Source organism: Haliotis rufescens, unplaced genomic scaffold (assembly GCF_023055435.1).
Source record: "Haliotis rufescens isolate VD_foot unplaced genomic scaffold, xgHalRufe1.0.p SCAF_15, whole genome shotgun sequence".
Classification (NCBI taxonomy): Eukaryota; Metazoa; Mollusca; class Gastropoda; order Lepetellida; family Haliotidae; genus Haliotis; species Haliotis rufescens.
In genome coordinates, this window is record NW_025963835.1 from 11,627,675 (window position 1) to 11,643,820 (window position 16,146).

A 16,146-nucleotide genomic window follows, 5' to 3' on the forward strand; every position below is an offset into this window, starting at 1 on the left:
TTCATGTACGAGAAGTTCAGTTAAAACAAACTATATAGGAATAGTTTCATATTAGTTTTCCTTTCATGTAAATACCATAGTCACCCCTATTTCTTCCAACTTTGATGGTAAAGAGTATTTTAAACATAAATAAGTACAATGTAACAAATGTCATATTTGGGATGAGACTTTCTCTGTAAAGTGCAATTTCTAGTCCTTTTTAGAGTTGAGTCCAATATGGGACAAAATGGAAGTTTTGCAAATGGTACTCACAAGCTTCATGTAACAAGTGTATTGGAACGGGTACAACTTTGCAATATGTTCGCTACTTTTAAACCCACTAATCATAAAGTTAAATATTTTACCCATCACATTATTCTCAAAAAGGTTTGAGGAACCATTTTACATGTCTACGTTAGATTTTGAGGAAGTTATTGAGGCATATAATATCTCCATTTAATAATCTGAATCGGCAGTCAAACAGTTTTGACAGGGGGAGTTTTGGCTTGTGCCACTAAGTGAACAGTAATCTGATATGCGAAGGAGAGAAATTATTTAGTAAATGAATTCAAACGTTTTACAAAAGTTGCTAGCAGCAACGCTTTTCTAAAATTGTATTGAATTACCCCTATGTCTAGCTATCTTTTCTTTTTCTAACGTCGTTCAGTTGAGGAGTTTGTTATTGTTTCCTGTGAGTCTTCTGTTTTCGTAGCTAAATTTCCCACTTCTCACATTATATGTATGTACATATTTCGTTTATATTGAAGATAGTGTCTCATAAGCCCATGTCTGGCTGGACGCACTCCATACACCTTTTGTCTTATGTGCATCAATTTTATATTGTGCATGTTGTGCGTGTGACACTTTAATAAACATTTTACTACTTCTACTACTACTACTACTACCACTACCACTACTACTACCACTACCACTACTACTACTACTACCACTACCACTACCACTACCACTACTACTTCTACTACTACTACCACTACTACTACCACTACCACTACTACTACTACTACCACTACCACTACTACTTCTACTACTACTACTACTACTACCACTACTACTACTACAACTACTGCTATAACTACTACTACCACTACCACTACTACTACTACTACTACTACTACCACTACCACTACTACTTCTACTACTACTACTACTACTACTACTACCACTACTACTACTACTACCACTACCACTACTACTTCTACTACTACTACTACTACCACTACTACTACCACTACCACTACTACTTCTACTACTACTACTACTACTACCACTACTACTACTACTACCACTACCACTACTACTTCTACTTCTACTACTACTACCACTACCACTACCACTACTACTACTACTCTATGATCGTGTTTTCGAATCCCAGATTCGCTCTGATTCTCCTTCTTTGTCAGCACCATACCCGTGCTCGTGGGTTTCACCAAATTGGTATACGTTTAAATGAGTGAATGTGATTTTACGCCGCTTTTAGAAAAAAATCCTGCTATATAACGGTTTGGGACACCAGAAACCCATTATAAACTGCATTACTTTGGGCGTTCCTCCCACATGAAGCTGAAATACTGTTGAAAGCGGTGTTAAACCAAATTCGCTCACTCTTCCTCTTCTTTTTCTTGTATATTAACTCCCCGCAATATATTGCCCTGTAGCAGACGATGTGCACCGTCAGTCACCAGGAAGTACGTCAAACCGTTCCACCTGATGCTCATCACGGGCCGGTGTAATGCAACCCTCTCGTTGTTTCAGCGAACAGACGCGAGATCGCGGAACAGATTGCTGGCTTGTATCCTTGATTAGTTGTCCTTGTCCTATACCTTAGAGGGAAACTGTTTTGTGACAAATCGAATATCTCATTTTATAAAATATGCCAGAAAATAGATACCATCTAAATCAAAATCGAAAAACAAACGCTGCGAACTTTCTCTTGCATAGAAGGAAATCAGCCGAGCCTGCTGCCTTTAGATTGGCATACACTCAATACGTTTCATCAAGCAGAAACAATCCTACACCCAAATGATGTTTGCTCTGCCCTGCATGCGCTGCGGGTATTTTATGCATGTCATCGTATCCAAATTGCATGGATCGATGCTCATGATGTCAATCGCTAGATTGTCTGGCCCTGACTCGATCATGTTCAGGCCGAGGCGGTGCAGCTGGAATATTGCTGGGTGCGGCTCACTCACTCTTCGGGTAGCTTATTTGTTTATTTGTTGTTTTACGCCGCACTCAGCAATATTCCAGCTATATGACGGCGGCTGCATCGACCCACACAACTGAGATACGATGTCTTGCATCAACCAAGTCAGCGAGCACATGCTTACGATATAGTTGGAATCGTACAATGGACTTTTGACAGATTTTATATGATTATGGAAATGTTTGTGTCGCTTGTTTTATTGCAGACTAGATTATTTACAGGCCGCCGTGAAATAGCTGGAATATTACTGAATGCAACATAATCATTCATTGAATTACAAGTATTTAGAGGAAATGAATATAAAGATCTTGATAAACCATACTCCATATTTTCGACAAATGATTGAAATTAATTAAATCAGTATACTGCGTAATACAACTAACAAGTATGTGGAAATGAGATATGTGCATGTGTTTTGTATATATACATTCAGTAAACGTACATACTTTTAATATTAATTGAACACTATAAAGTCAATGGAACTAAACATTTTTGTATTTAATTTAAAGTCACAATGGCCACCTTCAACTTAATTCGCATAATCAATTTGTAATGACATGGTCTCGCACGGGGTATTCTCAGGACGACGACCCCTCGAATTTTAGCATTGAGAGTAAATAAATTTCTTAATGTTTCCTATGGCAATATATATTATTATTACAATACAATTATGAAAATAATATATATCTACAATTTTCTTTCTGTAATTACAGGTTGATGATGAATGGCTCCAGACAATTGCCGAACGGCCAACGCTGTGTCCAGCTCGGCGACTACGTCACCACAACCTGGGTTGAGACAGAGCAGGGGCCTTGGAACCATTTCAACAACGACGGCCCTCGCACCAATAACCACCTGGAGGGATGGCATGGACGCTTAAAGAAAGTCATCGGCAAAGCCCATCCCAACATCTTTGAGCTGATAAGATTTCTATGAGCTGAACAGCAGAAGACAGAGTGTAATCTGCTACAGTACCAGGCCGGCCAGCGTCTCCCAACAAAAAAGAAGAAGTTCTGTGATATACAACGCAGAATCGATCAACTGAAGACCAGACTGATCCAGAATGAAGTCAGCGTAATTTTCTTTGCTGACTCAGTGTCTCATCTTCTCAAACTGTCCTAATTGCCCATGACTTTTACGTCATCTTGTACATATACATTCTAATTATTTGTAAATAAATCAATATTCCACCCTTATTGTCTTTCTTTCGTTCGTTTCAAATCCTTTTCCACTTTTTTACTTGCTCGAGTTGTTAAAATAACACTCGATACCCATTTTTTAACTAGATTGGCGGATTAAAATATTCGCTGGACGACGACCTCACTTTTTGCTAGTTTGTTTTCATACGACACAGAGGGTCGTCGTCCTGAGAATGAACCGTCTCGCACCACGACACTGTCACGCATGACGAAACATGACGTAAAGGTTCGGTCAAGGGCACTCCACGTGCACAACATTTCCTCTAAATTTACTCCCGTCTGAACTGATAAAACACTGGACACTGATTGGTTAACTCCCGTGCGTGTCATGTTTTGATTGGTCCGCATTTGGTTGTCATAACTATATACAGTTTTTGAAACGCTTGATTAAGACCAAAGTTCAATCATAAAGTTGGTTGGTTGTTTGTCAGAAAAGTTGAAGTCCATCGTCACGTCAGATGAACTGCACCACAGCTATTAAGGTAAGCGTTATGACCTGTGTTAATCAACAGGGATTGCCTGAAAGTCCTGTTTGGCAGGGTCGGGCTACCGGGTTGAATAATAATAAACGAAATGCGCGTATCTAACAATTAATAAAGTGATAACTATTGACACAAACCGAGATTTAACGAGCGCTTTTGGATACCTAGAAACATATTTTATTTGCCAAAACTTTCCACGAAGGGGCTGAAGGGTTAATAAGAGAAGTAAAGAAATTGGACAAGAGTAATGTGGATGTTTTTCAATGGGAGCCTTAGCGTAGCTGACGGAATTGATGTGACGGCCATTGGGAAGTCTGTAGACGTTGTTTGAAGTGTTAGGGTTCAGGGAGTGGGATTCCAAAGCCTATTGACCACTAGAGTATTTTAGGGACCCATCCGTGTAGATTTGGTGCCATAAGCGCCTCCCCCATGTTTGGTTTATGTATTTAGAGGTTGAAGCCCATCTTTGCTAGTGTTGTAGTTTACCTTTGTATTTATGATTGGAAATGGTAGTTGAGGTATAAAGAGCTGTGACCGGGGATTACCGTTTTGATGTGTCTAAGCTTCAGTTCGTTTTCTTGTAATGTAGCTTATACTTGGTTTATGGCATTTGCTTACTTGGATGTGTTTTTTAATATGCGGTTTTAGTTTTTTAACATTATTTAGTAGTTTTTGCATTAGTTTATTTAGAACGGCGCCGGACGAGTAATTTAGCGAGAGTTGGTCCCTTCGGAGATCGAGGGGAGCTCTCCCGTTAGTGCCAGCAGGGCCTCCAGGGAGTGCCCGTGATTTAGTGTTTAGTTTAGTGTTTGGCTTAGCTTGTTTTGAAAGATTGTGGGATACCTGTGATCCACACTGGAGTTTTGACTGATTAGTGTTTGGTAGATACTTAAGAGTTGTTTTATTTTGTGTTCAAGTTGAACCACTTATTACTCTCATTAGCTGGAGCTCCCCAGCGCACCTTTAATTACCTTCGACATGAGCTTTCCAGATGAGATAAAGGTTGAAGATTAGCCCAAGGAATCTGGCTTCTGATTATAATTGTATATTTTGACCATTTCGAGTTATGATTGGGCTTCTTGCTGTATTTGGAGAACATGCCTATGGTTTTTTAGATGTTTAGATAGAAGCCCCATTTGGCTGACCAATTAACAACAGTGTGTATAACAATTTAGAGTAGTTTAGGTGCTACTGAAACTACCCTGCTACGGACCCAGAGAGCCCCGTCGTCTGTTTATGCCCTGAAGAGATAGACCAACCATCATTATATTGAATAGAGTCGGGCTATGTGTGTTACGTTGAGGTGTATCGTTTTCGAGTAGGGATCGGATGCGGCGCCATGTTATGTCTGTCTTTTAGAAAGCTGTGGATTATGTTTGCTATCATATCAAGTTTTTGAATTATACCATAGTGCCAGACCAGGTCAAATGCGTGAGAGAACCCAAGGAAGATTGCTACTGTATATTGATGTTGGGCTATGCCTATAGCGGCATCCTGTTGAAGCCTGGAGAGGTAGTCTATGGACGAACGACCTCCTCGGAAGCCGATTTGGTCCTGTGAGAAACTATCGTTTTGATTTAGTGAGTGAGTGAGTGAGTTAAAGTTTTACGTCCCCCAGGCAATATTTCAGCCATATCGCGACAAGACAAAAGTATACACTAATCAGAAATATATTTAGAGTGCATAAAAACCTGTCATCGAAGGACCGCACAATAACTAGATTGTCACAAATCGTTCTTAAAACTTGTTTGAGCGCATGTAAAAGAATAAACTATCAATTAACAGCACAATATTAAAAAGAATCTAGATCGCCAGCAACCAATGTTAGGCCACCTTACTGGGGACAGTGGGAACTTGCAATACTTCTGCTTCCTGCACGGTTCCCCACCAGCATTAATACCATTCTGGCGATGCAACTTTAGGCATCAATGTAAAATGACAAGTATACTACTTTTGAAATTATGGCATGCATAAAAATATTTTGAATGACACGGAACTTACATACCTTCTAAGGGGCAATACTTCAATACCACCTAAACCCCTCGTGTGTAGCACTACTAATGTGTTAAATAACAGTATGAACATCAAAACTTATCAATTGATTCAATTTCTTTTAAACGCCCAAGAATTAAGCGAGAGCTGATATTGTCAAAAAGATCTTTCACGGTTGAAATTTTGATATAGTTATCCCTTGTGATGGAAAAATGTCCACAGTCAAGCAGGACATGCTTGACCGTGGTTCTTACATCATAAGGGATACAGAACAGAGAATCATCTTTCAATAAATATTCATGTGTATATCTGCTGTGGCCAATGCGTCGTATAATGAACTCTTCAAATCTGGACTGACAACCCAAGTAGGTGTCACCAATAGTTGGTTTTATTGAATGCAATTTGTTTATATCTTCACTTCTGTTGCATCATATCTTTAATGTGACATCTAATTACAGGTATAATCACTGTATGGGATAAGAAGGGGTGTCACAGATTTGTTGAGCGCTGCCTTTGCAGCAGCAACGGCTATTGTGTTAACAATGATTCCGACATGACTGGGTAACCAACTAAAGACAATGTCATATTGGCCAGTGGCAAAATCATTAGATAATTCAACAATTTCAAGTGAAAGAGGATGTTTACATGACATATTGTTAATAGCCTGCAGGCACGAAAGAGAAAATATGATGAACTGTTTATGTTTAGATTGGTTCGTGATATATTCTAGAGCTGTTAAAATGACATTTGCTTCTGCTGTGAATACGTAGCTAGTATCTGGTAATCGTGAAGATATTGTTCTGGATCCGATGACAGTGGCACAAGCAACCGTGCCACCATCCTCGCATCCATCGGTAAATAAAGATTTTTAGGTGTCACATGTGTTTCTTAATTGATTGTATTCTTGTGTTGGAAAATAAGTTGGGTTGTTTCTGATTTCTTAAGTTTAGTTAGTGTTAGGTCTACCTCTGACTTAACCATTTGAGAAGGAGGCGATGACAAAAGATGGGTAGGATCTATATCTTGAAGTTTAATATTAGAAGTAGAAATGGCAGATTTGATTCTTATTCCCAGTAGTGAAATAAGAGATGATTTTTGAGTGTAAATATATTCGTAGAAAGGATTAAATAGGCAATGAAAACCTAGATTAGTCTCATTAGAATATAATTTATTGACGTACATGTATTGTAAGGATAATTTTACACGGTGTTGCCCAAGTGAAGGCTCATCCGCCTCCTAGTACAGACTATGTATAGGAGAAATTCGAAAGGCTCCAATACAAAACCCCAGGCCTAGATGAAGGATAAAAATAATTTTACATGCTCTACCATAGATGATGGAACCGTAATCAAGTTTTGAACGGATCAGGGACCTGTACAAGTGCAAGAGGGCTGTCTGATCCCCTCCAATATTAGAATTAGAAACGACTTTCAACACATCGAGTGCCTTCAGTCATATGGCTTAAAGTTAAATGGCTATAAAGAACTTGGACTCCTTTACGACTTCGATATGGGTGCCATTCAAAAATAGTTCAGGGTCCTTATGTGGCTTATATTTTCTGCAGAAATGTAAACAATTGGTTATTTATTTAGAAACTTTAAACCCGTTTTCAAGGGACCACTTGTGACTTTTATTGAGACAGATTTGTCACAGCCATTTGTATGCATATTTATTATCACAACAAGAAACATTAAAATCATCAACGAAAGGTGATCCATCAAGTGAATCATTTAAAACCTATTTATTTTAATTCTAAATAATGTGACAGACAAACTACTGGCCTGTGGGATACCCTGATACTGATTATAATGACGAGACAAAGTTGAATCCACTTGGACTTGAAATTGCTTGTCTGTTAAAAACTGTCATATAACATGAGGTATACGACCACTTGAATCCCCAAACATGTAAATCCTTTTAAATGCCATGCTTCCAGGTGGTAGCGTATGCTTTCTCAAGATCACATAAATTGATGCCATGTGTTGTTTATTTTCTGTAACATTTTAAAGACAGATTTTCTTCGTACTAAATGATGAAAAGTACTAATATGTTTCAGGAAACCACATTGAATATCTGTAATAAGATTATTGGTTTCCAAATACCAAACTAATGTCTTATTTACCATTGATTCCATGGTTTTGTAAACACAACTGGTTAAAGATACAGGGCGGATTTTTTAGAGAATGTACGATCCCGGCCAGGCTTTGGTTTGGGGACTACAATTGCATTATGCCACGAAGGAAGAAAATGTCATGAAGTCCATATTTGGTCAAATATATCTAAAAGTTTCTCAAGACATGATTCGGACAAATACTTCCGTATGAAATAGTGGACATCATCATCACCCGCTGAAGTATCAGCTTGCTCAAGAGAAGTATGTAATCTCTGAACCTCAGGGACATAATTTGATGATGAAGAGGTTTTGGTTAGAGTTGTGCCAAGTTTATTTGCGCTCTAAGATTTATCAGTTATTAATTGTCACCGTCTTTAAGATGGTGTACAGACGTTTTTAAACCTTTGACTTTTATTTTTTAACCACGTTCCTCGTCTTGGACATAGGTGTGCGTGAATTAGTTTTGGAGACATAGTTCCTCCAAGATTGCCTCTTATTTTGTTTATAAGCACGCCTTGCCTTGGCACAAGTAATTTTATTCAAAATTATTCACGTTATGAAATGTAGGATGTTGGCGGTAATATTTTCCTGCTTTCTTCCTTCACTCTCTTGCTTGTTTGCAGTCGTTATCAAACAAATGTTTAATATGAGGATTTGCAGAGTACTTGTTTGGTCAGTAATTTCTTTTATTTGAGTTGAAAACAACTTGTTCGGATATGGTACATTAAAGAAATTGTCAGCTTCAAAGTTCTCAGCACGTAACATTTCATACAAGGACCAATTGGCCTTCGTAAAATGTCACCGTGGTGAAGAGGGGCATCATTCAGTTTTACAGCTGTTAGGATAGTTTGGAACTAAGGGAAGTGATGTCATGTACTGACCATTCAAATTCATTGTAAACACCTGAATCTGTGAGGGACAGATCAAGGGCAGAATATGTTCCAATGGCAGGATGTAAATAAGTACGTGAATCGTCATTGAAAACACATCAATTATTGTCAGAAATGAAATCTTCAAAAGCGTTCCCCTTATTGTTTGTATTCGCACTTCCCCATAGAGGGTTACACTAAATTAAAATACTGTGGTGTGTGAAGTCGATGAATATATATTTTAGTTCAAGGTTTTGGTGTGCAAATTCGACAAGAAACATACGTATCTTTACACATCTTAGATTTGGTCATTTGATAAGCATTGCTTCATATTTAGGTGTTTGAACTGAACAACACATCGTTTTACATGTGTTCGTATGTATGTTTTTTCCCAGATGGAGAGATGTCTCGTGTTTGGTCTGATCGTCATGGCGGGTGTCCTCTCTGTCGAGGGTGAGTAAGTCCATCTTACAGTGGAACCCTGTTATTCCAGTTCTCGTTCTTCTGGACACCATCATCGTCAAATATACAGTTATTACGTGTCTTGATGTGAAGTGACTTGGTGTTCGACATAAAACGTAAACACAGATCCATCATGAACTTTTCCAAATGGTTCGAGATTTCTGTAAGTTGAATAAATATGGACATTAGAACTTGAAAAAGTATGTTTCCAATGAAAATTAACATCTTAATCCGAGATGGTGTTTTTTGTCTTGTCTTTTTAGTGGTTTATGTTTGCGTGAAGAGTGCAATATTTGCATCTTTTACTTTTTATACTTTTGAGGTCCTGCCAGAAATTTCCAGATTTCATTTTACTAACATCAAGTCACTTTCTTTAATTTAATCACACATATGAATATCGAGGGAATAAATATATATCCCCTCGATATTCACAAATATGAGTGGCTTGATGTTAGTAAAATGAAATCTCGAAAATTTCTGGCAGAACCTCAAAAGTATAAAAAGTAAATATTGTACTCTTCACGCAAACATAAACCACTAAATATATATATATATGTTTAGTGCTTTATGTTTGCGTGAAGAGTACAATAGTTCCATCATGACCACAACCACAACGCAGATTTTCGAACGCAGCTTTCCAAATCATGCATTGTTGAAAACGTGCAAAACATGATTTTGAGACATTGGTCCAAATGCACGTGTGTGATTGTGGCATAAATACCGACGTTGGACAGAGCAGGCAGTCAGTAAGCAAAACACCACCAAGAATATGCCCAGACTTACACAAGCGCAACGAGACAGAGCGATCGGTATGGCCAATATGGGGGCTACTCAACGTGCCTACCGACCTTTCCGTGGAATGGCCTTGACCCGTCTACACCGTCAACGCAGACTGCAATGGGCACGAACTGTACGTCGGTGGCAGCGACGTGATTGGGCGAGAGTGCTCTTTACAGATGAAAGTCGGTTCCGTCTGTTCAGGAACGATGGCAGAGTTCGAGTTTTTCGACGAAGGGGAGAGCGACTTGCGCCAAACTGCCTTAGAGAAGTTCACCCGTTTGGAGGTGGAGGCGTCATGGTATGGGGTGGCATTTGTGACCAGATTACAACACGGCTGGTTATCATCCGAGGAAACCTGAATGCTCAGCGATACAGGGATGAAGTGTTGAGACCTGTTGTGGTGCCCTTTATTCAACATCAGCCAAGAGGATTAATTTTGCAACAAGACAACGCAAGGCCTCACACCGCCCGAATTGTTCAAGACTACCTGAACAACGTTAACGTCAACGTATTGCCCTGGCCACCTTGTTCTCCAGACATGAACCCCATTGAACATCTCTGGGATCATCTTGATCGTCAGCTGAGACATGTACCGCCTCCAGCGAACCGACAGGAACTTGAACAGACTCTATTGAACTTATGGAACAGGATTCCTGTTGACGTTATCCGCCGACTGACGACGTCAATGAGGAGGCGTGTGTTGGCGTGCATGGATGCCCAGGGTGGTCACACACGCATTTGATGACGTGTTACCTGACTACTGTGTCATTAATGGACTCTTCATGCACTTTTTCAATGAACTCTGATTTGTGTAATTTTTAATTTGGACCTCTTGACCCTTTCTTTGTGTATTGCGGAGAATGCAATATCGACATTACAGTGCATTTTCGTTCTAGTTCATTGAAAATGATTTCTGTTTATAACTTAATCATCATAAATCTTACATATGCCTTTGTTTTTGGTGTTTGGTCAAGTGAAGTCTGTGAAAACTTTCTTTTGCCCGGTAGTTTATAATTGGCAGGACCTGATCGTCTTGAGTACAGAGAGGCAATGTGTAGGCTTTACCCTGCGTATAGGAAAGCACTAACCCTAGTCTGCGGTGTTTTATTGTATGATAAACAGCAACATCTCGTCGTTTTTTTCTTAGATAATGAACTACACTCATCTTATCAAAGGGCAAGGTCATTTGCACACGTCCCTCGGATCACGTGTACTATTTTTGTTATGATAAATGCATTTTTGGTTCGAGAACATGCATATTCTATATTGTGTACGCATTGTTTATTTGTTTTTCCAATTTCTTTTTTCAAGGTGCAGTGTTCATAGACCTGTGTAATTCGACTTCTGGCGAGTCTGGTGGAAGTCAAAGTAACACCCAGGAATCTACGACTATTGTTGATTATACGTTTGGGCCGTTCAATGAAAACTCGTATGAGCTTGACTACTTTGGGAACGATCCGTTTGTAGTCCGATGTCGAATTGTTCCAGGTGGACCGGATGTTCGACTGGGTGGCGCCACTGGTAAGCTTAGAACTTCCAATTTTTTCAGCCTCTGATAGCAATGTGTGAACATGTCTCTATTCAGTCCATAATCACAATGATTGTCGATCGCCTCCTAGATTTAGTGGTCATAGCTCGTGGCCGGAGATCGGAAGGTTTTTTGTTTAATCCCTGGTCACATCATATCAAAAGACATTAAAAGATTATACGTGTTGCCCTACCTAACGTTAAGGAAATAAAACAAATACTGGTCGGCTAGGCGTCAGAAGACTGTGTCTGAGTGGGGTATTTATGATAAACTGCGTCGATTTAATTCAGTGGGTTAGCACTAGTACAAGCGCCCCAAAACATACATGCATGTACGTCGCCAGAAAAGTGCAATGATCTTGATCGCGACCTTAAAACCCAATTCATCTAACCATTGATTGCGTTATCATGTGTAGACAGGGGTGTGGTGGTGTTTAGGAGGTTTAGGGTGGTGACGGGACGTATAGGGTGGTGTGGTGTGGTAAGGTGGTTCGGGCTGTGTCAGGTGGGATTTGGTGGTGTTGCGTGTGTAGGTTGTGTAAGGTGGGTTGGGCTGTGTCAGGTGGGATTGGGTGGTGTTGCGTGTGTAGGTTGTGTGAGGTGGTTCGGGCTGTGTCAGGTGGGATTGGGTGGTGTTGCGTGTGTAGGTTGTGTAAGGTGGGTTGGGATGTGTCAGGTGGGATTGGGTGGTGTTGCGTGTGTAGGTTGTGTGAGGTGGGTTGGGCTGTGTCATGTGGAATTGGGTGGTGTTGCGTGTGTAGGTTGTGTGAGGTGGGTTGGGCTGTGTCAGGTGGAATTGGGTGGTGTTGCGTGTGTAGGTTGTGTAAGGTGGGTTGGGCTGTGTCAGGTGGAATTGGGTGGTGTTGCGTGTGTAGGTTGTGTAAGGTGGGTTGGGCTGTGTCAGGTGGAATTGGGTGGTGTTGCGTGTGTAGGTTGTGTGAGGTGGGTTGGGCTGTGTCAGGTGGAATTGGGTGGTGTTGCGTGTGTAGGTTGTGTAAGGTGGGTTGGGCTGTGTCAGGTGGAATTGGGTAGTGTTGCGTGTGAAGGTTGTGTGGGGTGGGGTGGGGTGGGGTGGGGTGGGGTGTGTCAGGTGGAATTGGGTGGTGTTGCGTGTGTAGGATGTGTGAAGTGGGGTGGGGTGATGCTTGTAGGTGTCGTATATTTATTATATACGACAGTTCGTTGCAATATATCATTGTCTCCTGGGTCCTACCTTCAATGATATTGAATAATTAATGAGATAACTTTATACTGTAGCTTCCAACAACAATAATTTTCTCCTTCTTCCTGGGTGTAGTGTGACTTGTCGCCATCTTTATCAACAGTCCAGGAATATCACGACGGGGACACCAGAAACGACACATTGTATTCATATCGGCGCGACGAGCAAATAGTTTAACCACGAACCTACCTCACCGCACCGACGCTGTTTTGAACCCAAATAAATTGTGTCTCCTTTGTTCATAGCGAGTGCATGACATGTAACAGGTCTGTACGCTTTTGTTGACAGATGCGCCATTAACAGCGTCAGCTGTTGGAACTGGCATTGTTTACTTAGAGCCAACGAATGAAGTGTATGTGGCCATTACATTTGACGACACCTCACTGAATGGGATTTATGCCTTCAAAAGGACCGGCTTTCCGGATATCAGGCTGGTCTTCCCGTATGATGGCCCCACTGGACAGCTCTACCTATCTGGAGAGTATGTAGATAACGTATATTAGGAAATGATCCTTGAATCCGAGAACTGATTCTCACAATCACTTTTGTCTTTGAATGTATGTTGAGAAAGATGAGGTTTCCATGGCAACTAGTTTGACATGTGCTTTCTTATTGTTTCCGCATGATGTCAGCCTCACACAAGACCTCACATGGAGCCGTTGTGGGACATTTATATACTATTGACGACAGACAGGAAGGCGCCTCAGATATTTGCTCTTGGTTCGACCTTCTACTGAAAATGTACAAATGAACGTTATAGAATATCTAGCGTCCTCATTTAAATAAGCATAACTGCCAATTTGTTTTTCTCAGGCCTCCGTCCTAAGCGTCTACAAACCCAATTCAAGAACTCTTTTCTTCTTGCAGTTTTCTGTATATGGTTGATGGTCTGAAAGTCCTCAGGATCGCTGATGGCGACAGTTCATGGACTCTAGTAACTATGTGGCCTTTAGTTCCCATTGGGTTTGCAGTTCAAGATGATGGTTAGTAGGATTGGGGTTAATAATAACAGCAATCAATCAATCAATCAATCAATCAATCAATCAATTGATGAACATTGATGCTTAGTAAACAACCTGCACTACCAAGGTGTATAAGTATATTAAGCTCAAATAAGTATTATATAAGCAGCCAAATGACAGTCCCATCTGATTTGAGATTATTTTACCACCTTACATTTTCCAATATTACATTGGTCGGACGTACAATACGCAGCTGAGTCTGAACCTGAGGAAAGCTACAACCAGAACTAACATCTCCACAACAGGAACATTGTGACCACTTATTTCTAGTTGTGTCGCCCTTGCGACAATCTTGCGTAAATGACCGAGTTCATTCAATAATGGCTGCCCTATGTGTCCATGCTACAGGTACAATGGCGTTTTGCGAGTCATCGGGTGCCCTGTGGCTGTACAATCCAGGAACATTTTTCTTCAGACAGGTGAAACAGCCAAATCCTGTGTCCTGTGCATCCCTCGAACTGCACAACGGCCTTATCTACGTCGCAAGCAAGGGCTCGTCGTAAGTTTGTTTGTTTGTTGTTTAACCCCGCAATATTCCAACGTAGTCTGGTGTGGAACTCACCAGTTTGAAATTAGTGCCGTAATGCTTGCGAAAGCTGCTTTCTGATTGGCTAAGGTCGACTGCTTGTTTTGACCGGTCAAAGTTCTCGAAAGATTGTCCTGACGTGACTTGGAATAGGATGTTCTTTGTTTCGCGAGAACTAAAATGTGATTTGGAATGGGATTGAAATATTACCTTGCCTCAATCATTTGTTTTTGGACTATTTAGCTGTATAAAGATGTTTTGTTTCAGAATGGTTGAGGTTTTCAACCCTTCTGCTGTTGGAACTGATGACGTCATGCCATTCAATTTGAACACGTCAACAACATGTCCATTACTTGTGATAGACCCTCGGTTCTGGTATGAAGTGTTTTAATATGGGTAGTAAAAAGTTTGGCTTATAATTAATATGAATCCATTAATAATCTTTCGACAATTGGTTTATGTCTAATCAAGAATAGGTTTGGTTTTGCAATGACAATCAATATCTCCCAAATCATAATTTATTGTTTCTGCTGTGACGTTCAATAACACATCAAAACAGCTCATATGGTGTAAAATTGATACTTATACATGTATCGTATATTGTCAATACTTCACCGTTAGTATACACTATGTGCCTCTATCATCGGTGAATACGTTCGGCCGCCATGCGATCTAATAGCCGCTCGTCAAACAATCAAATGTCCCCTTTGTCAAACAATGGAGTAGGGATTAAAAAGGTCACGCCCATATCCAAATGGGACTGTCCCAAACTGCATATATTAATTTGAATAAATTTGGTATCGGTGGGAAGTTTTTGATTATTTTAGATCTATGTATGGCAACACCAATTTTTGTGTAAAATATTTTCATACCAACAGCGATATTTTTTGGAAATACTGGATTAATGCAAGGGGACATTTTATCGCATCTGTTATTTCGTTTTTATTGAGGTAATACCGTCAGTATGACAACCATACGCTAATCTATAGATAAACAGATACTGCTGTTGGTCAGCAAACAGTTTCAAATAAACAGATTAAGGATGGCAACGATAAAGGGAATCAGTGTGTGTGTGTGTGTGTGTGTGTGTGTGTGTGTGTGTGTTTGTGTTTGTGTGTGTGTGTGTGTTTGTGTGTGCGTGCGTGCGTGCGTTTGTGTGTGTGAGAGTGTGAGTGAGTGTGTGTGTGTGCCTGCGTGCGCTTGTGTGCGTGCTTGTGCGTTTTTAACTTCAAATCTGCATTCGTTTTTTTCAGATCGTGAACGGACACCACGTCATCAGAGAGTGTAACCATCACTACAGACACACAGTTATAAAAACAACATGTTTTAACTATACATGATAGTTGTTATTTTTCGTCACCAGGATTGAGAAACTGATTGACGAATTACTAAAAATACCATTTGTTTATTTAACGCCGAGTTATATTTAACGCCGCTTTGAACAGTATTTCAGTTAAATCACAATATCCGCATCATCTTGATGGTGCAGGAGCCACTGCTATCAACCCTATTTGATAGTTGTTGATTAACACACGCTGCTGATATAGTCATATTCGAACAGTGGACTGTTACAAGATATTTCTCATGTTTTTGGAAAGATTATTGTCGCATTTATTGGCTGGTTTAACACTTTTTTTAAATGCAAGGATGTAGTGCTGAAAAGCCAAGTATCATAATCAGGGCAAATTTGGAATTCGAACCCAGGTCCTGGGGATTTAACTCAGAACAGCAAATTACAACACCCAAGTC

General features: G+C 40.1%; 1 protein-coding gene across 1 annotated transcript; it reads left to right on the plus strand.

The window, feature by feature from the left end:
- The first annotated feature begins 3,783 nt into the window (after positions 1-3,783).
- On the plus strand, positions 3,784-15,732 carry LOC124110404. The gene is made up of 8 exons (XM_046469757.2): positions 3,784-3,884; positions 9,254-9,311; positions 11,412-11,621; positions 13,138-13,330; positions 13,717-13,832; positions 14,220-14,370; positions 14,665-14,772; positions 15,651-15,732. Coding segments are annotated over exons 1-8 (861 nt in total). The 5' UTR covers positions 3,784-3,860; the 3' UTR covers positions 15,652-15,732.
- The last annotated feature ends 414 nt before the right edge of the window (positions 15,733-16,146 follow it).